Source organism: Nicotiana sylvestris, chromosome 11, assembly GCF_000393655.2.
Source record: "Nicotiana sylvestris chromosome 11, ASM39365v2, whole genome shotgun sequence".
Taxonomy (NCBI): Eukaryota; Viridiplantae; Streptophyta; class Magnoliopsida; order Solanales; family Solanaceae; genus Nicotiana; species Nicotiana sylvestris.
The window spans coordinates 30314338-30338563 of record NC_091067.1 but is presented as its reverse complement, the minus strand read 5'-3'; the positions used below and the strand labels follow the sequence as shown (position 1 = coordinate 30338563).

The window sequence follows — 24226 nt, the reverse complement described above, 5'->3', positions numbered from 1 at the left end:
GCTCGATCTATATTGCTGGTGTACCACAACATATCAAAGAAGAACTGATTAATCTTACTGGATATGCAAAGGGTAGTATACCTTTTAAATATTTGGGAGTTCCACTGTCTGCGAGGAAGCTGAACATTCATCAATGTCTGCCTTTAGTTGAGAAGATCACACAGAGAGTCAGATGCTGGTCAGCAAGGATGCTCTCATATTCAGGAAGAGTTTAGCTTATCAAATCAGTCCTATTTGGTGTACAAACATATTGGGCTCAAATTTTCTTAATTCCAAAGAAGATCATGAAGATGATAGAGACTATATGCAGGACTTTCCTATGGACTGGTTCAAATGAGTTTTCCAGGAAAGCATTGATTGCATGGGGCAGAATATGCCAACCTAAAGCAACAGGTGGATTGAACGTGATAAATATAAAGATATTGAATAAAGCAGCAGTGTTAAAACATCTGCTGGCTCTGGCTATGAAGAAAGATGCCTTGTGGATTAGATGGGCTCATACCTACTACATAAAGAACAGACATATTGAAGATATACACACACACAAAGCAGAAGCATGGGTGGTGAGGAAGATCATAGAGGCAAAAGATGAAGTTATGAAGATGAGGACAGATCAACATAGTATTACAACCATTCGGGAGAGCTTTGTGAAGCAAGGTAAATTCTAGATACACAAGGCGTATGTCCAAATGCAGCCTCAATTCATTAAAGTTGAATGGAAGAGTATCCACATGCACTCACAGATTCACCCTAGATTCAAGTTTCATCTATAGTTGGTTATTAACCAAAGGATAGCAACTATGGATAGGCTTACTAAATTTGGTATTCAAGTGCAGGTAGATTGTATTTTCTGTGGAAAAGCTGAGGAAACATTTGATCACCTCTATTTTGGTTGTCATAGTACCAACAAACTGTGGGAAAGGATATTGAAATGGTTGGGGCATACAAGGCTCATAGGTGACTGGAACCATGAGCTGATATGGATTAGTAGCATGGCAAAGAAGAAAGAGTGTAAGGCAGAAATGATCACGGCAGCCTTTGCAATGGTTGTGTACTGCATATGGCGTGAAAAAAATTCGATGAGATTCAACAAGGGGAGATACAATATTGATGAAGTCTGTAAGGAAATTGCAATGCATATACACATACAAGGAAGGAAGAAAATCAAATGGAGGTCAGGATTAGATTATGTAAATAAATTGCCTTAGTATAGAATTTTGTTAGTTTTACATACATAGTATAGTTATACTTTGTAATAGAGATTAGAGATTAATGGTCAGCGTTAATCTAGGTATGTAATGTCAGTTTTTGATGAAATAAAAGCAAATTTTCGTCAAAAAAAATGAATCACTTAATTTCCTTCTACAATAATACCAAAGTTGGAGTATATAATAATTGTGGGGATCTCTTTTCATATATGTCTAAATAGGAGAAGTTATTTGGGATCTGGACTGGTGTTCATGAAATAACTGAATTCCGTGAAATCGGCTCGAACACGTTTAATTTATGAATTAATGCGAAATTTACTTTTGTGATCATCTATTTCATGAGTGTCTGCTATGTTATATATCAGTACAAATATCGAATAATTATGTCCTCCAAAAAGTAGACAGAGAGATGGATAATTACCTTTTTGGATCTATTTAGATTGGAACATGGATTTGTTATGAATTTTTATTCCACTTTATTAGGAGTAACAATTAAGTCACACATATTTGCTCTGACTTTGTACGGAAAAAAAGCTCAAAAACAAAAGGTACATCTTTCCAACGAAGGAGAAAACACAATATACAAGAAGTAAGTGGTCAGGGTAGCCTTTTTTCCAAGGTGAAGTCTTTCTCAGCAATGAAATAATCTTTAAAAGGGGATTACGTTGTTTGTATGCATTACGATGTTTTCCCCGAAATCAAAGAACTTCTCAAGAGATTGCGACGACTTATTATTCTGTTCTTGATCAAAACAGATGTCTGCTTACGAGTTGTTAATAGGTTATTGGTATGACTTTAGTTTTCAATGTATTACGAATGTGAAAATCGTACCAAGTTTTAAGATAGGAGAATGACGAGCGAGGGCTCAATCGCAGTGTGTTACCACAGGATCAAAGGTCAGAACAAGGCTTTAAATAATATGTGCACATTAATATAATTCAGCGAAGATGTTTTAACCAAATATTTTTATCGCATTTGGTCTGATTATTGATCAAATAAAATATTGTATGGTAGGACGGGGTTATAATTAAGTTCTTTTACATTGGTTATTAAGTTACACATACCATCTTAAACTAAAAAATTAACAATTAAATTCTCAAAATGCTCTTAAATATCCTACTTAAAAAATAAATATAAAAGAGAAAGAAAGTAGTAATATTTTCTAAAGTGTATTTTTTTTAAAAGCTTGTGCCTTTTAATTTATGGAGGGGTCTAATATGGTTAACAATAATTTTAAGGCCAATTGTGATTGAATATTTTAACCAATTTACACTTAATAAAAGCCAGTCTCTATTTTTAGATCAAGTACATGACAAAGGGTTTGGAAGCTAATGTGCTAGATATATTTTCTATCCTTTAAACTCATTCATTTTTCACCTGTGCATTAACTTCATTTGAATATGTAGTTGAGAAATCACTGTATCAGTTTGTTAAGGATATTGCGAAACTGAGAAGGGCTAAACTACATTCTCATTGGTCATAAACGCAAAAAATTCGTTTGCTAATGAGAAACAGATTCAAGCCATATGGTAGATCACATTAACGATTGTAATTAATCTTTATACTCTATTTCTTGTGAAATTTCTGGTTAACCCTGATATTAGATCTTCCATATATTGATGGGATGAGTTTAAATGACCAAAAACATAATTTTGATTTCAAAGAATTGGTGTATATTGAATCATTAAGGCAAAGATAGTCAATTCACTATGGACGGTTTACTTTAGAACCTCTAGCCTAATATTTGATTTTGGTTTTTGAATTAGAGAGCGCTAAAAATGTTGAGATAAAGAATTACTTACAGAACAATTTCAGGCAAGTTTCACATTCATTTCTTTTGTATTTAAGTTAATTTTTCATGTTATATTTTAAGATTAGTTTTGAAAGAATTATGCTCCAGAATTTACTCATTCATTATATATACTGATGTAGCCTTCTATAAAAGTAGACTACTCAGTTTTATGATAGTAATTTTTATGTTTGACCTTGTTGAAATTATTGCTAAGTCCTTACAAACTTGATATATACTTCGTATGACCTCTTCATACTTGAATATATAGCTATTAATTAGTTAATCGGCTTTCATCATAACCCCAAGAGAAAAATCTACAGTTACACATTTATATTTTTTAGAGTACATCGTCACTTATTTATTAAAAGCTTCAAAGATCCTTTATAAAAAATTATTGGTAGTATTTTCTATGGGCATAAATCAAAGAGATATTATTATCAATGAGTATTTGTTCTTCATTCATTAACTGTGATTTTAACCAGAAAAAAATTATGACATGAGTTAAAGCACATATATAATTATCACATATGGTATGTTCTGATTTGTATGCATTCATGTTAAAAATATTAGTAAATCGAATAGGGATAGTAAGATCATACAAAAATTTAAAACAAGAAATATTTTTAACTGGGCCAATAATATCAATTGACGGATATAATATTATTTTTAATTTTTATTATATTCTTTAGTTATTTATATTGCAATTATTAGTGACATCGCATATATCCAATTAAACTTTAATTGTTTATCTTCATAAGTTCAAAAGACATTCAGTCATCGATCTTAACATCGACAAATAAATGATCATATGGCATCTACATTAATCTTGCATAAATACTTGAGTTTTAGTCTTTCATTTTTACTTATTTAATCAATGTTTTGTTTAATAATAACGATATTATTTTACAAAATAAATGATAGAATTCGGCATATACGTGCAACGCACGTGCCGAGAAACTAGTATATATATATATATATATGTATATGGGACCTGAAAGTCCGTTAACACAATAGTTAAGAAAATTTTCCAAATATCTAGCATCATTAAGTATTTTACAAAACAGGCGGCTTAATAAATACACTCTTTAGCAGGAAGCTATAAATATGGACCAAGAATCACATTTAAAAAGAAGACCAGAGCATTTAATTCCTTAAAGAAGGTCCAAAGCAGTTCAATTTTTTTCAATTCTTTCCTTAAGTCTTCCTAAATTAGCGCCAGAAATAAGGAGATAGCTCATGAAGAAGTTGAATTTCACCTAAATTGGTAACCAGCTAATGCTTTTCTCTTTGCGTACGTTCATATATGAGATTTATTTTTTAATTGCATAGAACAAGTATACACATGATATTATAATAGTATATAATTATATATGAAATTTATTCTGTTGATATAAAGTTTTATTTTTAATTGTATATCAACGTCAATTTTTACATAGTAAATTATATATGAGATTTATTCTGTTGGTATAAGGTGTTATTTTTAATTGTATATCAACATAAATTTTTACATAGTATAATGGTGGTATTAAATAGTTTTTAAATTATAATGATATTTTTAGTATATTAGTATACATACTATAGTAAATCTTCAGCCATTGTATAGATTGTGTTTTAACATAAAAATAGTAGATAATTAAATATATACATGAAATAAGTATATACATGATAATATAATAGTATATAATTATATTCGGTATAATATATGTATAAATAGTATACATGACTGGAAATATTCAGAGAATAGTTGAATGCTAATTTAAGAGACAGAAATTTAGAATAGATAGATAGATATATATAGAGAGAGAGATTTAAATGCTAGATCAAGCAACTCAAATTTAGATAAATAAGGATAAAATTGATCCCGCAATTAGTGTTACTCATTAATTGTGCATATAACCTTTGTAATATGCTAGTATTGTAAAAGAATCTGCTATATATGGAACAAACCAAAAATAATACTATCATTTTTCCAAAAGATGCTCCGTCATGTATTTTTATCCTATTTCTAATAGTTTAGATACATTTTTAGACCAAAAGTCAAACAAAAGGCATTTGTGTTCTATTTCCAATAGTTGAGGGACATTTTTGGCCTTCTCATGTTCTAACAATTGATTTTTTAATACATCAAAGAAAGAAATAAAACATAATGGCTCGGCTCCCACAAGAAATAGTGCAGTATACTGTGAATTTTATTTGAAGACTGAGCAAATAACGATTGTTGAGACACGCATTTGACATCTTCTTAAATGAATTTTGTCATTTCAAAGTTCAAACTAATCATATTTGTCGTTCTCCCTCTCCTCCTATGGGGTAAGATGGTAAGGGTTATATGGAAATAACTTATCAAGAAGAGTACCAAACTCGGAATTTGGCCAAGAGAAATACCATAACACAAACATCCATCTTTTGAACGACAAACCAACTGTACTACTTTATAATCCATTTTTCTTTCAATGAATTTTTTTTCCCCTTATATATACATACTGACATGTTCGATTATCGACTCTGTAAAAGACTCTTCCTTCAGATGACATACACAGAGTAAGCTGATAATATACACTGAAAGCAAGGGGGATTAGGTCACCTTTATCATTGTTGAAGATACAATCTGCATTTGATAGGGTAAACAGGCTCTTTACAAACTAGTTGAAAGGTGTAATGCATGACAAAAGGATCCATGGAAAAGAAAAGAAACTACAAAAGATATTTTCTAGTTTTTGCTGCACTATTGTACACAAAACTGCCTACTAACTGCTCCTGTTCTAACCTGTATATTTTCTTATATAATAAACAAACCTTACAGCAAACAAGGAACAACTTTGGATTCATAGCTAAAATACTGAAAGCATACTGTATTCTAGTTTAACTTGAATCAACAATCAGCGGAAAAAGTAGCACTTGATGAAAGCTCATAGACAACCTGAGCATCTCCTTCATAGGCTGGAACTCAGAAGAAGTTGCTTGAAGATCACATCAACACTCGATCTGGTGCGCCCGTCGCATGGCTTCATTAGCAAAAGAGAATTTCTGCATCTGTACAATTTACACCATGATTAACCAAAAGTACGATAAGGCCAAAGCATGTCAGACATTTATTAGTAAGAAACATGTTTTGTATGACAGGTCTGTTCAGGTATAAGTTACGTTTCTTTGCAAGCTTTATGGGAAGAGTTTACAGCTCAACTGAAGTAAAACAATTAATTCTGGCTGGTTATCATAAGACAATTGGGTATCACAAAATATGAAAATTAAATAAAATGAAACTACTGGAAGTTAACACATCAAAAACTAAGAATAGTTATAACAAAAGATCGACTTACAAAGCGTTAAAACATACTCCAACCAAAGTTTTACATGTCTGTTATTTATTATGATTCAGGTTCTAATGGCATTTTTATAATTTTCTGAAAGCTTTTGACTAGCCAAAACTTTGCAGAAGACTAAACAAACTTTTCTCGTTCATCTTGTTTCAGCCAAAACTCAATCAGATCTGTAGAAACATGAATTTTATGTTTGCTTTATGTAAAGACGTTTTGAACAGTAAGGGAGAGAAATGAAAGAAACAGCCGAGGGGGCATCTTCTTCGGCATCACAGGGAACTTCAAAGAACAGGAATTCTTTCCTTTTGTTTCCACTAACTTTGAACGTAAAGAAACTTACGCTCTTGTTATTAACGTATTCCTCTCCTATCCCTCCATTCCCAGATTCATCAAACTCGTGATAATTCTTCCACTTTCTTTCCTCCCGCTTCCTTTCAATCTAGAACATCTAAGCAATCATCAAGTCACTTTAGACCTCCTCTTTATCGTATAATTCTCTAGCTACTCCACACAGCGGCCAAAAAAAAAGGTAAAGCAGTTTAGTAGTGATTGAGAGTAGCCTACAACTATGCATCAGTCCCAAATAAGTTAAGAGATTCGGCTATATGTATCCTCACTAAACATGTTCACCATTAAAATTTATCTCACGCCAACATAATACAAAATAAAAATAAAAATGAAAAGGATTAGAAGTTCTCTATATTTCCTACATAAGAATCTCCAACAAGACCAAAGACCCCTAGAAAGCATTAGCGATTGAGAGTAGCCTACTCATGCTATTTGATATTTCATCATTAGCTAAGCCAAGATGCCTGAAACTGTGTTACTCAGCAAAAGTGAGCACCAGCTTCCTCTCTTCATTCGCTCTAGTTCTTATTTGGCAAGCCGTGACATTGAGGGATTTCCTAGAATAACATCCAGTATCCTTTTTCTTTTATACAGAAAATAATATCCAATATCTAACTACTTGGTGCCACACTTACAGACTTCTCTGACTAATCTTGTAATCCATCCACATGTGATACTCATCCAGCTAACAAATAGAAGGAACTCTGCACACATTGCCACCATTGGTATTTCTACAAGTACCTTACAATCTAATTTTTGAACGAGGCGTAGTGAAGCCAACTTGTCCTCCTTCCTACCTCTTTGCACCTTTCATTTGCCACCAAGTTTCTTATCTAGTTCACCTGGCTATCGGCTGAACAGATACTATCACTGATCCCTCTAGTAGTTTCTCTGTATGCCATTGTAGCTTCATTGTCCAGAACCTTAATTGCACTTTAGTGTCCGTGAACATTTCTATGAGACTTCGTTCCAGCATGTATCAAACACAGCACAAGGCCCTTAAACAGTTTGAAGTATAGGATATAACTAATTCAGTAAGAACAATTTAATAAGTTTATATGAATTTCTACTGTCGAGTTTTTTATAATTCAGTATATATTTGCTTTTTAGGTTTGATCATTAGAAACAACTTTTAGCTAAAGTTTGATCATATGGGGTGTGTATATTTACTATAATCTTTAGAACTTTAGAGATGATTCAGTTTACATGCAATAACACACACTCTTGCAGGTAGCAACATACATGTTTTAACTAACTTAATTCGGTACTACCAAGCACAGGTACCAATATCACTTATTGAGTAGCAAATACAGCAAGAAACTTGAAGTTGACAATAGCACTAAATGATACTACTCAAGATTTACTCGAAACAAACTGAGAAGTTGTATGGATGGAAATTTCCAATTTCTACTTTTTGTATCCACTTTTTTGCAGAATTACCCTCTTTACATTAATAAAACTATTTCCCTAAAAGAAAATATGAAACTTTCATATATCCAAGGAAGTTGCAAAAATAAAATCAACAATCACCACGCGACTAGTTAAAGGTCTGATACATATCATCTGTGAGCTAAGGAAATCTATTGAGCGAAATTGTAGACATATATTGGCACCAAAACTAAAATAAACCCTCTGTCCCAATTTGTTTGGTGATTTGATTGGACAAGTAGTTCATGCAAGAAACAAAGGGCAGTGTGGTGCACTAAGCTTCCGCTATGCGCGGGGTCCGGAGAAGGGCCGGACACCACAAAGGTCTATTGTACACAGTCTTACACTGCATTTCTGCAAGAGACTGTTTTCACGGCTCGAACTCGTGACATCATCGAAGTAAAATATGCATAAATACAAAAGAATAGCCTTATTATTACCAAAGTATTTGTTTTCGTGCCCGATGGATCCACAAGAAAGCATTAAATAGATTCAAAATATAGAAAGGTTTAAATCTACCGAACGGACAAAACAGGAAAGATTTTCAATCAAATTAGGAAGGAAGGAGCAGTGCTCAATAAGTAATTGTCATGTCAGTACCTTGGCTCTAAAAGCTGCTTTGTCAATGTGTTTGGATCACATGTCTGTTCTTATTATAGCATAATTAGAAAATAATATATGCTGATCTTAATTTTGGGACATTTTGCATTTCCTATGCTTGTTTTAGCTGGCAGGAGGTTTGCCTTAAACAAGAAAAACCTCAATAGGAGGGGACTAGTGCTATGCAGCAGATGCTATTTGTGCAATTTTGCTGCAGAAAATCCTTCACTACAGTACAATGAGAGATATTTGGAACATGTTTTGTGCCTCTGGAGTCCAACATGTAATGTCTCAAACAGCAAAAACTTCTTTTGCTTGGACAGATCAACAAAAAGACTGGCAAACCATTATTGCTGGTGATTTTCCGAGGCATTATGGAAGGAAAGAAACCTGAGGCACTTTGAAGGAGAATTCACCACCAAGCCCAAACTCAGAACAAAATGTCTCTTGAACCTTTTTGTTAAAGCAAATTGAACACTGTAAATAATGTAAGATGTTTTCTGATTTTGTTTGCTCCTCATTTTATATAGGAGCTACAACAGCTTTTGTATGCTTTGCATCCCCTAGCTGCTTTCACTAATAAAACCACAATTACTTCATAAGACAACAAAGGAAGTGGTAGAAGTGATCCATCCAAGATTACAAAGTTGTACCCATCCAATTCTTCAGATCTACTAGTGCTCTAAATGTTTATTTAATATTGAGAATTTTTTTCAATTATCTACCAATTATAGATCTTAAGGGTGCTAGGTATAATAAATTACAGACCCTAGCATTACTTATCTCATTAATTATCTTTCCAAGACTGGAAATCATGGAAGTCTAACCTCTGATTGAATTGTTTCACAATCAAAACACTTCAGATAAAAATCAGGATCTGTAGGGGTAGGCGGGAGTAATGGATCCTGTTACAATAAGCTCGTGGTCAAGGAGGAGTTGTATTTATGCACCTTTCAATTTAAATACCCACGGTACCAACAGTGTTACTTTTCACATGACTGGCAGTGAGGGATACGATTTTTACAGTCGAAAATTTGAGGAAGATGATCACACAAGTCAGTAGGGGTGTCAATGGATATTTAAAAATCGACTAAACCGATCGAACCGTACCCCACCGAACCGATTTTTAAGTTTCTTTTAATAAAACTGTAGGTTTTTATGTAAATCTATAACCGTATTGATAATTAAGATAGGTTTTTTATTTTATGAAAATAAACCGAAAAAATTACCGAATCGTACCGAATAAATTTACGAAAAAATATATTTATATATTAAAGTTTAAAAATAATAAAGCATTAAATTTTTCCTTGGGCCTTGGAATTATGAAAATGGTTACAAGCCAACAAGTAATTAAACTCAAAATCCTAATTTCCAAACCTATTATGCTACTTTAATTGAAACTAAATTTTTTTCCAGCATATTCACTAGCACCACACAACATATTCTAGCGATTTTGATTAGCAAACTACAATGTATTGAATATGTTTCCTTTCGTATGATTCAAAATTTATATTTTCAAATATTTAATCTTCTATAGACTTTATTCTTGAGTCCCAACTTGCTTAATATCTTTCCACTCGTGTGATTTATATTTCCTTTATCTTTGCTTAGTTTCTTTTGCGTTGCTGTAGAATAGTTGATGGATCTATACTCTGGCCATCTTTCATGTTTTCTTAATTCATCACCCTTTAAATAGTAAAAATGTCTGCCAAGTCCTATAAAAGTACGAATGTTATTGCATTCTGCTTCTACTAGTGATTTTTAAATGACATTTAAAAAAATACCGGAAAATTAACCAAACCGTCCAATACTGAAGAGAAACCGACATGATTGGTATGGTTTCTAAAAGTCTAATTTTGGTTATACATATAGAATAACCGAAAAATTGGTATGGTACAAATTTTATAAAACCGGCCGAACCGAACCATTGACATCCCTACAAGTCAGTTCGAGTTTTATGTGGAAGAGTACGGGTGAAGACCTGAATCACCACCCTCCAAATTGTCAGTAGTTGACTATGGAGATTGTTTGGACTATAATGAGTGATGCCACGAACTCTCAATGAGGTATTGTTTCAGTTGAACTTTTAGACGAGGAAGTGGGCCTTTAGAAGATGGAAAAGAAGACGTCGGGAATGGGATGCTGCTCTAATAACACTTTTGTAGGTTTGTATGAAAAGAGAGAAATGGGGGGGAAAAGTTAAAGGAATAAAGAATGATTTTGTATAATTAAAGAACAATCTCTTATTCCTTATTTCACTTTTAAGCGCATTCATGAAGTTCCAATTATATAGAAAATTGGGTGTCTTTTGTAGAGAATCGCTCTTTTCTTTTTAGATTCTCTATTTCTTTTAGGTTTTGTAAATCATAATTCTTGTGGTCCGCATTTCCCCGGACCGCACTCATAGCGCAAACTTAGTGCATGAAGTTGCCCTTATAAAGAAATTCATGACTTATCTTAGATATATATTTCCTTTTTTTCTACTCCTAACCCCTTTTTTCCTTTCTCATTTTTCTTTTTGGTTGTTGCCCTTCAGTATTTTTGGGAAGGAAACTTATTTTATTACAAGGATCTAGATTTAAACACCAAACCAAGTGGAAGATGGTAAGCGCCATGGTCCCTATCAATATTTCTGGATTGCATTTCTTAATTAATAAGATGAATGTGACTAAGAACAAAGCAGTAGAGGTTTCATCGCCAATATCTAAATTAGAGCCTCTGATAAATCATACAAATCCATTTTCACCATAACATTTTCACAAGTTCCTAAAAGATGCCGCTACAGGTTAAAGCTATTGCTTTCTTATCCCTTGATGAAAAGTAGATCACATGACAAAAGGAATCTCTTTGGCCATAATATTTTACTGACGATTGTATAATAACCTCAGGAAATCATTTGTTGTTTCGTTCTGGATGAGTAGAAGAAGTTTATATGTACATCAACCAACTGCACTCTAAATTTCCTTTTGGGAATGGACTTGATTCACTATGAGGTTAGTTGAGGGTAGCAGCACACTGGTAATTGGATCCACATCTCCTCGAAGAATCTACTCCCTCTTCGTGATGTAACTACACGTGAGGGGTTAAGTGTGTGCAACCAGTATACAAGATCCTCGGTAAACATTGAAAATTTGCTTAAAGATAGAAAAAGAGATAGCCTCAGTCACAGCTCCACAGGGAATTGAGAAAATAGAAAAAGAGATAACCTCCGTCACAAACTCTACAGGGAATTGAACTATAACTTAGCATGCCACTATCTTCTTGTCCTTTCATCTGTTTTTCTGTTTCTCATCCAAAGGACAAAACTCATATTTTTAGCTAGGCAAAATGGGACCATGTAAGATCTAGGTTCTGGTAAACTGTCAAAACTATAAAAGAAAGTGAAAAAATAAAGCTCATGTGAAATGATGTTCTTCAACCTGAATGACTGAAGCTGAATTGATTTCAGCTACAAAATTCAGTTGGAAGTAATTGAAGCCGTGGAATGCAACGGTGAGTTGGTGATGAGGAAAATCTTGTTTGAAATATCAGGGAGCGAGGTCCACAAAAGCAGTAAGCAAGGATGGATTTCCAGGCAAGTGCTGCGATTACATAATAATACTCAGTCTTTTTTTTTCCGACAGGTATGTGATATGATTTTCTTTAGGAAATGAAGGCCCGAATGTAATACGCTTCTGTGAAAGTTCATCCAAGTAAGATCACTAGGGATTGACTACATAGATCAGACTTTAAAAGAGATGTGCACTAAAGTAAGAAAGAACTAAGAAGGAAATCCAAAGGAATCTCCTAGCGACTAGAGCGACAAGAACACATTGAAATGGATGATTCTACCATAGTATAATAATTTTTTTAAATTCAAAACTGATTGCGCTTCTATCATAAATTTTGATCCATCTTATCTAACTATATGCTAATAGACATAGCATTCGCACTAGAATAAGAAAGAAGGGAATATGAGTTCTCTCTCTCTCTCTCTTTCTTCATCATAAAAAAAAAAAAAAAGGAGGGAATATGACTGCCCTTGAGATAAGAGCATTTTAAAAACACTTTAAACTAGATGACTCACCCATAGTAAAACAATTTTTAAAGATTAAAACTGACGGCAGTTCAATTACAAATTTTGGTCATTATCATATCTCGCTACATACTTATCAAAAATCCATAAATTTGCAAAAGAATACTTGTTCAATACCCCATGGTCCTCAAAAAGAAAAGGTCCACAGAATGTACTAACAGATGGTTGTACTTTCTTAATCCGAAAACAGTGGTTCAACGGGTATGACAGAGCTATTACATTAAGTATAGGTGAACAACGAAAGAAATGCCATTCTCCTGATTAAAAGGGTTCAACCAAGCTAATCAATCAACATGTGATATAATTTACTAGCGACATGCTATGGACCATTTTCTAGGCACAAATTTTAACCTTATACTGGTTTATCTTTCTTGAACCTCCAGCTTCATCAATCTCTTCTCAAACTTCAATTCTGTTATTCCATATTTAAAAAAAACAACTAGATGCGCAGATTTTCAGGAAATACAATACATAAGTCAGAAATGAAGCCGTTTTTTGCTTTGACATAGCAAGTCATCTGACAAATTTTCTCTCTCTACTTTCTTGAGCTCTCGGGCACACTCCCCGAGGAGCCTGAGAACAAGGAATCTTGAGAATCCATAAACACCATTAGCATGGTTATTCAATTCCGACCGACCCTCTGAAAACAGCGCCGACAAACAACCCCTCACGCGCCGCCACGCGCGGCTCATTCCGGCGAGGCAAACACCACGCGCCGGCGCGTGAGCTCAATCCCGGCCACTTTTCAAAATTTTCGTTTTGGACAGAACACTCGCTGGGAAATTCCGAGTACATCCATACAATTAGTTCTGAATTCCGACAACTTTTATTTTTTCCGGTGGCGGGGAACCCTTCTCTGTCCAGAAATTTCGGTTTCTGTTTTCTTTTTCAAGCTCTATAGCTCACTGTGATAACTTCTAAACAACCCCTAAAATTCCAGAACCTGAGCAGCTGACTTGTACAATATGGGAGACAACAGGATATATTTCAACGCAGGATTCAAATCTTTTGACATCACCAGATGGAACTCCAACAAAGACACTTGGTTTGAATGGGTGGAGAGAAGCCGCAACATGATGAGAAGATCATCCATGGGTAGAAAGGCAATGGAATGGATATGCTTTACACTTAAAGAAGCGTCGACAGATCAAAATAATCTAGTGAAGAGATGGAAGTACAAGGAGCAATTGACAGAACATTTCTGCACTAGGAAATTTAACACCCATGGAAGATATATGAGTATTCTGTCACTGAAGGGAGAAGGGAGGTCAGTGATTATAATCCCAGAGTTAACTTTGAATTCTGGTTGGAAAGACATAGCAGCTAAGATAGAGAGATTCATATATCAGACCATCAAGTTGAATCCCATAGTACCACCTAGAAACACTGTGGACAATTTCCCTTATGCCCAAGCAGTTAAGGAGAGTAAATGGCAATCCAATACGCTTCGAGAGGCAAGGGTCAGCACGAGCAATGGCGGTATCTCTGTTTTGGACCCTACTGGAGGAGAGGACACAGGCCTACTAAAAAGATGCATTATCGGGTCTTTTGGGGAAGAAATTAATGAGAGACCCACTTTAGCAGATATAAGGCGATGGGCTAATGCGTCATGGAACAAAGCATACGGAGTAAACATATATGAAATGACAGGAAACATGTTTTTTTTTTAATTTCCAAACAGATTCATGGCAGAGCAGATTGTGCGAGGAGAATGGAGATGGAAAAAATTCAAGCTTCATCTGGATTGGTGGAATCATACTGCCGGTTGCATTCCAAACTCACAAATTGAGGAAACATGCTGGATTAGAGCCATGGGGATTCCTGTACATCTATGGTCACAAAAGATCTTCAAAGAAATAGGAGATCTCTGTGGGGGTTGGCTAGCTACAGAAGAAGAAACTGATCTCAAAAACCATCTTAAGTGGGCAAGAATCAAAATTGCTGGTGATGGCAGGAAGACTCCCAATGAGGTGGGGATTGAAAGAGACGGTACCAAATTTTTCATCCCAATCTGGGCTGAAAGAAAGACACGGTATGAGCTAAACACTGGTAAAGGAAAGGCAAGTGGACAATTTACACAAGGTTCAACTTCGATGAATCAAAACAGTAAAGTGTCAAAAGTCAAGCTGAAACCCTATGACCCCGATATGGCTGCACAAGTCATTTTTAATGACCTCTCGTGTAAGTTCTCTGATGATACTGGGCTGAAGCCTTATATCGAGGAAATGGGAGGACCTTCTCACTCGGGGGCAAAAGAGTCATCTCCAGGGGAGCAAAACCTTAATGTGAATCTTGAAAGTATGCAAAAGGAAACAATTACCAGTTGCAGTCAGTCAGAAGGTGGAGCAGATTCAGCAAGTTTGGAACAGAAGGAAGGGGAGCAAAGCATAAACTCAAAGATGGGGAATGATCACGTGGGAAGTACTCTGGAACATCTAAAGCGATTTAGCTCTATTCAAGAGTGGGAAATCGAGGAGGTGAATCCTTTAGCAGTTCAGCAACACAATCCATTATTGGATAAAGACATGGATGCAACAATATGGGTCCACCAAAATATGATCAAATTGGGGAAAATGTTTGGAGTGGATTTCCAAGGACATGAAGAAGAAGCATTGGAATTGTTAATGCAAATTGACAGCTGCAGACAGGTAAGAAGGGTGGAGACAGAGCTGGAGGTGAAGAAACAAAGATTCAAAGGATCACTGGAATTAAAAGGTTTAACGTCTTTCGATGTTAAATTCAAGAGTGATGGGAAAAGGAGTAGGGGAAGAGACTTATCAATCATTTCTATATGATGATCAAAGTAATTTCCTGGAATGTAAGGGGTTTAAACGATAAGAAGAAAAGGGAGATAATAAAAAGTCAAGTGCAGAATTGGAGGGCAGACATTATTTGCATGCAAGAAACAAAAGTCGAGGGGGATATCGAGGAAATAGTCAGGCAAATATGGGGTGGTAGATGGGTGAGGTATGCAAGTTTAGAAGCTAGCGGCACGAGAGGGGGAATTTTGTTGTTATGGGATTGCAGAGTATGGAAAGGGGAGGTGTTACAGACTGGTGCATACACTTTGACGTGCAAGTTTGAAGCTCTTCTACAGAATTTTCAATGTCACATAACAAGAGTGTATGCTCCAAATTGTAGAATAGAAAGGAAAAAAGTATGGAGTGAAATTGGTGCAGTGAGGGGATTGATGGAAGGTCCTTGGGCGGTTTGTGGCGATTTTAACGTTACAAGGTATCCTTCTGAAAAACGGGAATGTTCAAGAAGGTCAAGAGCGATGGTGGAGTTTTCGGATTTTATAGAAGATATGGAGTTGATAGATCTTCGACTTGAAGGAGGAAACTACACTTGGTTCAAAGGGGACAATCATACAGCGGCTTCAAGAATTGATAGATTTCTTATTTCAGAAGAATGGGACGTAAGGTTCAGAAACATCAAGCAAACTATCCAACAAAGGCTCATTTCGGACCATTCACCTGTGGCTCTAGACTGTGGTGCGTGGGAACAAGCTAAATCATACTTTAAGTTTGAAAATTGGTGGCTGAATGTGGAAGGTTTTGAGGACAGAATTAGAGAGTGGTGGGGATCCTTTGAATTCTCAGGAAGACCTGATTACATTCTAGCTTGCAAGTTAAAAGCTCTCAAGGGCAAGCTAAAAGGATGGAGCAGAAGTTACGAAGGCAATTTGGGAATGCAGAAAAAAAAAATGCTAAGTCAACTAGCAGATTTTGAGACAACGCAACAACTAAGAGAGTTGACAGAGGAGGAATCAGTCAGGAAAGCAGCCACTCTAATGGAGATTGAGGTGCATCTCAAGAATGAAGAATTTGCATGGAGACAAAAATCAAGAGCTTTGTGGCTCAAAGAAGGGAATAGGAATACAAAAATTTTCCATCGAACTGCAAATGCACGCAAGAGAAACAACAACATTGACCAAATAACGATTCGACATAAAGTAATCGAGGATCCAGAAAGAATAGAGAACGAGATCATTGAATTCTACAAGGAGCTATAAACAGAACCTGAACAGTGGAGACCAACTGTCAATTTCGAAAATAGTTCAAGCATTTCTGAATCGGAAAGGGAGTCTTTACAGAGTAACTTTGAGGAACAAGAAGTGTTGAGCAGTTTGAAAATGTGTGCAAGTGACAAGGCTCCAGGTCCAGATGGATACAATATGGGATTTTTTAGAAAGTGTTGGGACATTTTGAAGGAAGATATCATGGCGGCTTTTAACAACTTCCATTCACAGGAGATGTTTGAGAAAAGCTTCAATGCAACATATATAGCTTTGATTCCAAAGAAGACAGGTGCGAAAGAACTGAGAGATTTCAGACCGATCAGTCTGATAGGGAGCTTTTACAAACTGCTATCAAAAGTCTTAACTGAAAGACTTAAGAGGGTGGTTGGGAAAATTGTTGATGCTCAACAAATGGCGTTCATCAAAGGAAGACAAATAATTGATGCAGTGATGATTGCTAATGAGGTTGTGGACTCAAGAATAAAAAGGAAAGAACCTGAAATCTTATGCAAATTGGATATCGAGAAGGCCTATTGATCATGTGAACTGGAGCTTCCTACTAAGAATGTTAGAACAAATGGGTTTTGGGCAAAAATGGATTAGATGGATGAAATTTTGCATATCTACTGTGAAATTCTCCATTCTTATAAATGGATGTTCGAAAGGTTATTTTCATTCACACAGAGGTCTCAGACAAGGTGATCCTTTATCTCCCTTTCTATTCATCATAGCCATGGAAGGATTGAACAACATGATCAAAACAGCTAAAGTCAGTGGATGGGTTAAAGGCTTTGAGGTAAACAGGAGTGGGGCTAACAATCTAGAGATCACACATCTCCAATATGCTGATGATACTCTAGTCTTCTGTGATGCTAAAAAAGACCAACTTAGATTCTTAAGGATCATTTTGGTTTTATTTGAGGGAGTATCAGGATTACACATTAACTGGAGAAAGAGCAATATTTTTCCCATTAATGAAGTTAACAACATGGGGCAACTGACTCAGATATTGGGTGGAGAAGTTGGGTCCCTACCAACTGTTTACCTTGGGATGCCACTTGGTGCAAGATCCAAATCAAAAGAAATCTGGAATTCAGTCATAGAAAAGTGTGAGAAGAAGTTGTCAAGATGGAAATCGCAGTACCTATCATTGGGGGGTAGGCTAGTTTTAATAAACTCAGTATTAGACTCTCTACCTACTTACATGATGTCTCTGTTCCCAATTCCAGCAGGCATTTTACAGAGATTGGACAAACTCCGAAGAACATTCCTTTGGCAAGGCAATAAGGAGAAAAAGGTCTTCCATCTAGTCAATTGGAAGACGCTAACAATGGATAAAAAACAAGGTGGTATGGGGATAAGGAATTTGAAGAACCAAAGCAAGGCTCTTAGAATTAAATGGTTATGGAAGTACTCTAAAGAACCCCAATCTTTATGGTCCAAAGTGATCAAAGCAAGTATGGTGAAGAAAACAATTGGGTGTCAAAAAGAGTCAGAATATCACATGGAGCAAGTGTGTGGAAATCCATCAGAGAAATCACTCCTCCATAAGAGTGAACAACGGAAGGAACACATCTTTCTGGAATGATAACTGGTTAGGAATTGGTAGCTTAAAGGAAAGATACCCAGATATGTTCGGTTTAGCACAAAACCAGCATAAGACAGTAGCTGAAATGAGGAGTTGTCAAGGATGGGAAATAGCTATAAGAAGACAGCTGAATGACTGAGAGATAACAAGATTAACTGACCTCTACAAAGAGCTGGAAACATTTACAGGATTACAGGAAGGGTTGGATTCAATATGGTGGAAGAGGCACAACAGAGGGGTTTACCGAGTGAAGGATGCATATAAGATTATGAATCATGACAATCTACAGGTAGACACATGGCCTTGGAAACATATATGGAAAACAAGGATTCCATACAAGGTAGCTTGCTTCACTTGGCTACTAGCAAAGGAGACGGTTTTAACCCAGGATAATCTCATAAAAAGGGGAATATCTCTGTGTTCAAGATGTTTTCTGTGTGGGGAAAATGCAGAAACTGTCAACCATTTGTTTCTACATTGCAAGATTACAGACCAACTATGGAAAATCTTTATTAGTCTTAGGGGTATTTCATGGTCAATGTCATACATGATTAAAGATGTCATTTATAGCTGGGAAGAAGCTGGAGCTGAAGCAACTAGCAGAGATAGATGGAGGACGGTTCCGGTATGTATCTGGTGGACAGTCTGGAGGGAAAGGAACACTAGATGTTTTGAAGACAGAAGCAATCCAATGCAGAAGATCAAACTCAATTGTATTCTTCTATTTTGTTTTTGGTGCAATCAGATGTACACAGAAGATACATTGACAATCATAGACATACTAGGATCCTGCTAGGTGTTAAATTAGAATATCTTCAAATTCTCTCTATGTAAATTTGGTTTTCAGTGCAACCAATGTACTGATTTTTATAATATATACAATAGTTACCAATTCAAAAAAAAAAGTCAGAAATGAAGCCTTCACAAGTAAGATTTATTAATTAAGAGTATTAAATCGAGTTGTTCTGTACAAGATGTTCAGGCACAATAACACAAAAGTACAGTTCACAGCTCCTGAAGAAAATTGAGCAACTCAGGATATGTATCTATACATTGTAAGTGTACATCTTTTAACAAGATCCAAAAAGCAAACAAATATAAGCATTTGTATTTCAGAACATACGCTGCACATTCTTTGCTCTCAAAACACGTGCTGTTCATTTCTTTCCATACAAGTAAAAAATGAAGCCTTACTAATAGAGTTGAAGTATATAAATGTCCTTAGTATCTCCATTATTTGAACGAGGCACTAAAGTTGGTGCACATGAAGCTCAATCAGAATATATACATTTTTTTGACGTGTAGAAAATATATTTTTTTTCATCTGTCTACAGAATTCCACAAAATAATAGATAGATTTGAATAACTGTATCCCGCCCCACACAACAAAAGAAGCATCTTATATCTATCCACTTGGAATCAAAAAAAATTCACAAAATCTTTTGAGAAGATAAATTAACATTCCGGCAGTGCAGCTACCAAGACCCATAAAATAGAGACACTGAGACAGAGAATATAAACTGGAAGAGATGAGTTTAAAATCTACCAGAAAATCAGCTCATAGGTAGATCTTCGTCATCACCCTTAGGAAGTTGCAAAGGTCCCTTAAAGCCACTCTCGTTTTCACCAAGAAGCTCACGGGCAGCTTTCTCAAGAAACTCCTGGGCAGCAGTTCGAACAGATTGCTGCTCAGGGGACTGATACTTCCTCTTCTTATGAACAACTCTTTCCAAATACTTAATCCTAGTCCCCTCGCCTTTACTGATCTCTCTCATGTGTTTCCTCTGCTCTGCAAGACAGACTTGTTTTAAAACAAAACAAATGTGATGTAACTTACACACATTTGGAAGTAGTTAAGCAGCTACCCGGTGTAAGATCAGGCAAAGAATGCTCGATAAAGCGAGTTGCAGCTTGCGGATTTATGGTAGCTGATGGCCGCAATGGCGCTAACAGGACAAATAGAGAATAGTCAATGTCATTCAAATGTCTTATGAAAACCAAGGAAGGGTTCTAAATACCATATCTTTTACACTAACTATTATATGCTGAACAAACAGAAATCATTTCAAGCTCTACTCTAGCACCAGTTCTTCAAAATCAAGATGATCAATAAATTCTTTTTGGTCAGAAACAATAGTATTAAATTGGGGGACACTGTACTTTATATTTTTCATAGCCTGTCTGACGAGTTAATTACAACTCAAGTCACAGGACTAGTGAAAACTATTTATGAAAGTCACTTTATTTTATTTTGTAAATGAAAAGTTACTCTATTTTGCCCATTGTAACTGAAAAGTCACTTTACTTTGTTTTGCAACTAAAAAGTCGCTCTATTTTGCACATTATAACCGAAAAGTCATTTTGTACTTTCAGAGGACTTTTCCAGTTGCCTTTTGCTAATGTGACACTTTTCTTTTCAACCTAACCATTTAAAATATTAAAAGCATCCATTAAAACCATCTACCAACCCACTTCATGACCCCACCCCCTAGACCTATCTCTTTTTCCTTTTAAGAAAAACATAACAAAAGCCACACTCAATTAAAACAAAGAGGTGCAAACATATCATCTGAAACACCTCCCCGGTGTGTTGCTTTTCGAATCATTTGGTTCGTAGATTTATAGAATTGTTTAGCTGCTTACCCAAATATGTAATTTGTAGAGCCTCTAGTTGGAATAAAATGAGTGCAACTGATTCCAGATAGAGGCATAGTTGATTGGTATATATTGATATGCATGTATATATTCGAAAATAACTGGAGGCTTCACACGAACAAAACAGAAAAGATGACAGAACCAAGCAGCATGTCTGGTCTATTATATAAATCAGCCCACACTATGTACATGCGTATGTATGTATGTCTATATATATATATATATATATATATATATATATATATATATATATATATATATATATATATATATATCATTTACCAAATCCTTTTTGAATTTGCTATCTTTTTGTAGATATATAGAGATATAGCCTAGAAACAAACACTAATTGCCCGCACCACTTTGTTTTAATGTAATGTGGTTCCTTTTATGTTTTTCTTATAAGAAAAAAGAGAAAGATCTAGAGGGTTAGATCATGGAGTATGTTGGTATAGTTTTAATAGATGATTTTTTTAGACGGTTGGATTGAAAAGAAAAATGCCAAATCGACAAAGCGCAACTAGAAATGTCCCCTGGAAGCATAAAGTGGCTTTTCAGTTACAATGGGCAAAATACCATGACTTTTTAGTTACAATGGGCAAAATACCGTGACTTTCAGTTACAAAACAGAGTAAAAGGACTTTTCAATGTGCAAAATAGAGTAACTTTTCAGTTACCAAAGTAAAGTGACTGTTTGGCTAAGCTTATAAGCTGGTCAAACTAAGTTATAAGCACTTTTCAGCTTATCTACGCGTTTGGTAAAGTTAAAAGTGCTTATAAGCCAAAACCCATAAGCTAATCACCCCCAGCTTATGAATTTTTAGCTTATAAGCACTTTAAGTTTGACCAAGATTTTTACTATTTTATCCCTAAAATATTCCTTTTCAAAACAAAACTCCTACATCGATACTCACTACCTCAAGTATTTTTTCAACCTAAATCCCCCGCCTCTTCAAGTCTGAAATTCTTCTATTTGAGGTAAACAAATTCTCTATTCCTTTGCATATTTGTATCTATGCGATTGGGTATTAATCTTTGAACTGTATGTAATAAACGGGGACATATCGAATTTTTAGTGTATTGCTTTCTTAGTGTTGTGGTGATGAAGACAATGTTTCTCTTCAAATGTTTATTCTTTTACTGAGAAAATTTTGTTAATTTATTAATTATTATAACTTATGATTATATGATTATCATAAAATAAATTATATTTATCATAAAAATTATCTTATCTAATCACAGTTGTATTTAAAATAAAATGACAAATTGAATATTTTGTATTTGAATCGATTTGGAATTTAAAATTTTGAAGAAATTACGCCTTAAGTGTAAACAGTTCTAAGGTAATTCAAGTCATTTTAACATAAAAAAGAGCTTATCAGCACTTTTCTATCAAATACTGCAACACCTTATTATCAATTTCAGCACTTGTATCCAAACACGTAACTGCTTATTTATTAAATCAGTTTCAGCACTTAAAAGTGCTTTTCAGCACCTAATGCTTATCCGCTACTTCAAATCAGCTAATCCAAACGGGCTCTATCTTAAATAATTTTCATTAGTTCAATGACTTTCTCAGAAATCAACTCCCTTTCTGACACCACTTCCTTTTCTATTCCATAACCACCCAATTTTATGGATAGATTCAAATTTACCTTTATTCAAGTCCATGTACTGCTGCAGTTTCTCTTGGTACAAGCTCAAACGTTCCTATATTGATTAAAAGAACAAAGAAAGAATAGAGGAATGTCAGACATTAAATTTGAACTTTCACCAAATCAACCAATTAATCAGAATCTCTAACAAAGAACTTTAGCTTAAACTTAACCCATCACAGCCAAAACAGGTATCTATCCACTAAAGGGACTTAAAAAATAGAAAAAGGAGTACACCTTTCATAAAAAATTTACAAACCACCAAAATTAATAGAAAATGTTAACCAGGATATCAGTTCAGAACACAAAAAAGAGAAAATAAAGCAATACTTAACTCTTCAAAAGCCTAAAAATGGTTTAAGGACAAATAAGAAAAAGGAAAAATAACCATCACTTATACTTCCAAGTCTCAAGCATAGAAATTAACTTAACTAGCCACACACACCAAAAAATAACCGGCAGATGTATTATATCTGTATAATTAGTGTATAACTTATGTATAGTGGCTAGCGACTGTAAATATATTTGGGCGAGCGGCCAAATGTTTAACTTCCCCCAAAAATAATGGCAACCCCAGCCCCTAAAAAAAGAATCTTAGAAAAGGAAACAGAACACCATAGAATAGCAATAAGGCAAAATATCAAAGAAAGAACACATACAAACTCTAATTTGACAGGGTGATCATCTGGGTTGAGCCCTTTACATCTAAGCCTCACTGTAACCAATTCCAAAACAAACAAAAACCCCAAGTCAATAATTTCACATATAAAAAATACCCAAATTCTCAAAATTCAGAATTAGTAAGTAAATATTAGTACATGCAAAGAGAGTTGTAGTGACTTTAGCTAACAAAAGCAAAGATTGAGCCTTTGGGAGATGACCCATTTCGATAAAAACATCAGCATCGTAAAGAGACAAGAATTCCCCTAAATTACTACTTAATTCCTCCATATTTTTTGAGGTTCTCTTCACTGCTTCCATAACTGAATCTGGGATGTTCTTACTATTACTACTACTACTACCAATCTCTTTCTCTACTACTCGTTCCATCTCGCTTGAACTTTTTGCTGAAAATTGTACGGGGGAAGCACAAAGAGAGGTTTTGGGAGAACTCGTGTGGTACTGTGACTTTTCTGTCTGGGAAATCTAAGGTTTAACAGAAGCTTCAGCCCAAATCAAAACAGGGAAAAAGTAGATAGGCCGTTCTGGGAGTTTTAAGTAATAAATGGGCCAATGATCCCTAAACTTTCGAGGCAATTTTGCACAAATAGCCATTTTTTGAAGAATAATTGACATTTACAAAGTTAATAAAGTTTGACCGTCTCAGATTGAACTTCTCAAGAAACTGCAGTTGAGACTCGTGGGTCTAAAATATTATAAACTTAAAACACGGGACAAATTCAAAAATAGCCAAATTTACAAGTGGTCATTTAAAAATAGCTACAGTTTCAAAACTAATTAAAATTTAGCCACTCTTCATGTAAACATAAATTTGAATGAAAACATTATTCAAAATCCAAAATATTCCAGTATAAT

At 35.0% G+C, this 24226-nt stretch overlaps 3 protein-coding genes across 3 annotated transcripts; 2 read left to right on the top strand and 1 right to left on the bottom strand.

Annotated features, from left to right (window-relative positions):
• Positions 1–290: 290 nt before the first annotated feature.
• LOC138880883 (uncharacterized) lies at positions 291–1208 on the top strand. The gene is made up of 2 exons (XM_070161066.1): positions 291–657; positions 796–1208. Exons 1-2 carry the CDS (start codon positions 291–293, stop codon positions 1206–1208), a joined length of 780 nt encoding a protein of 259 aa, XP_070017167.1.
• A 4347-nt stretch (positions 1209–5555) lies between these two features.
• Positions 5556–23876, bottom strand: LOC104248382 (uncharacterized). Its single transcript, XM_009804634.2, has 6 exons — positions 23509–23876; positions 23350–23405; positions 22691–22745; positions 20246–20326; positions 19927–20169; positions 5556–6033 (listed from the first exon to the last, which is right to left on the bottom strand). The coding sequence occupies exons 1-5, from the start codon at positions 23738–23740 to the stop codon at positions 19934–19936; spliced, it is 660 nt and encodes a 219-aa protein (XP_009802936.1). The 5' UTR covers positions 23741–23876; the 3' UTR covers positions 5556–6033; positions 19927–19933.
• LOC138880882 (uncharacterized) lies at positions 15566–16786 on the top strand. The gene has a single exon (XM_070161065.1). The coding sequence runs from the start codon at positions 15566–15568 to the stop codon at positions 16784–16786; it is 1221 nt and encodes a 406-aa protein (XP_070017166.1).
• Positions 23877–24226: the final 350 nt, after the last annotated feature.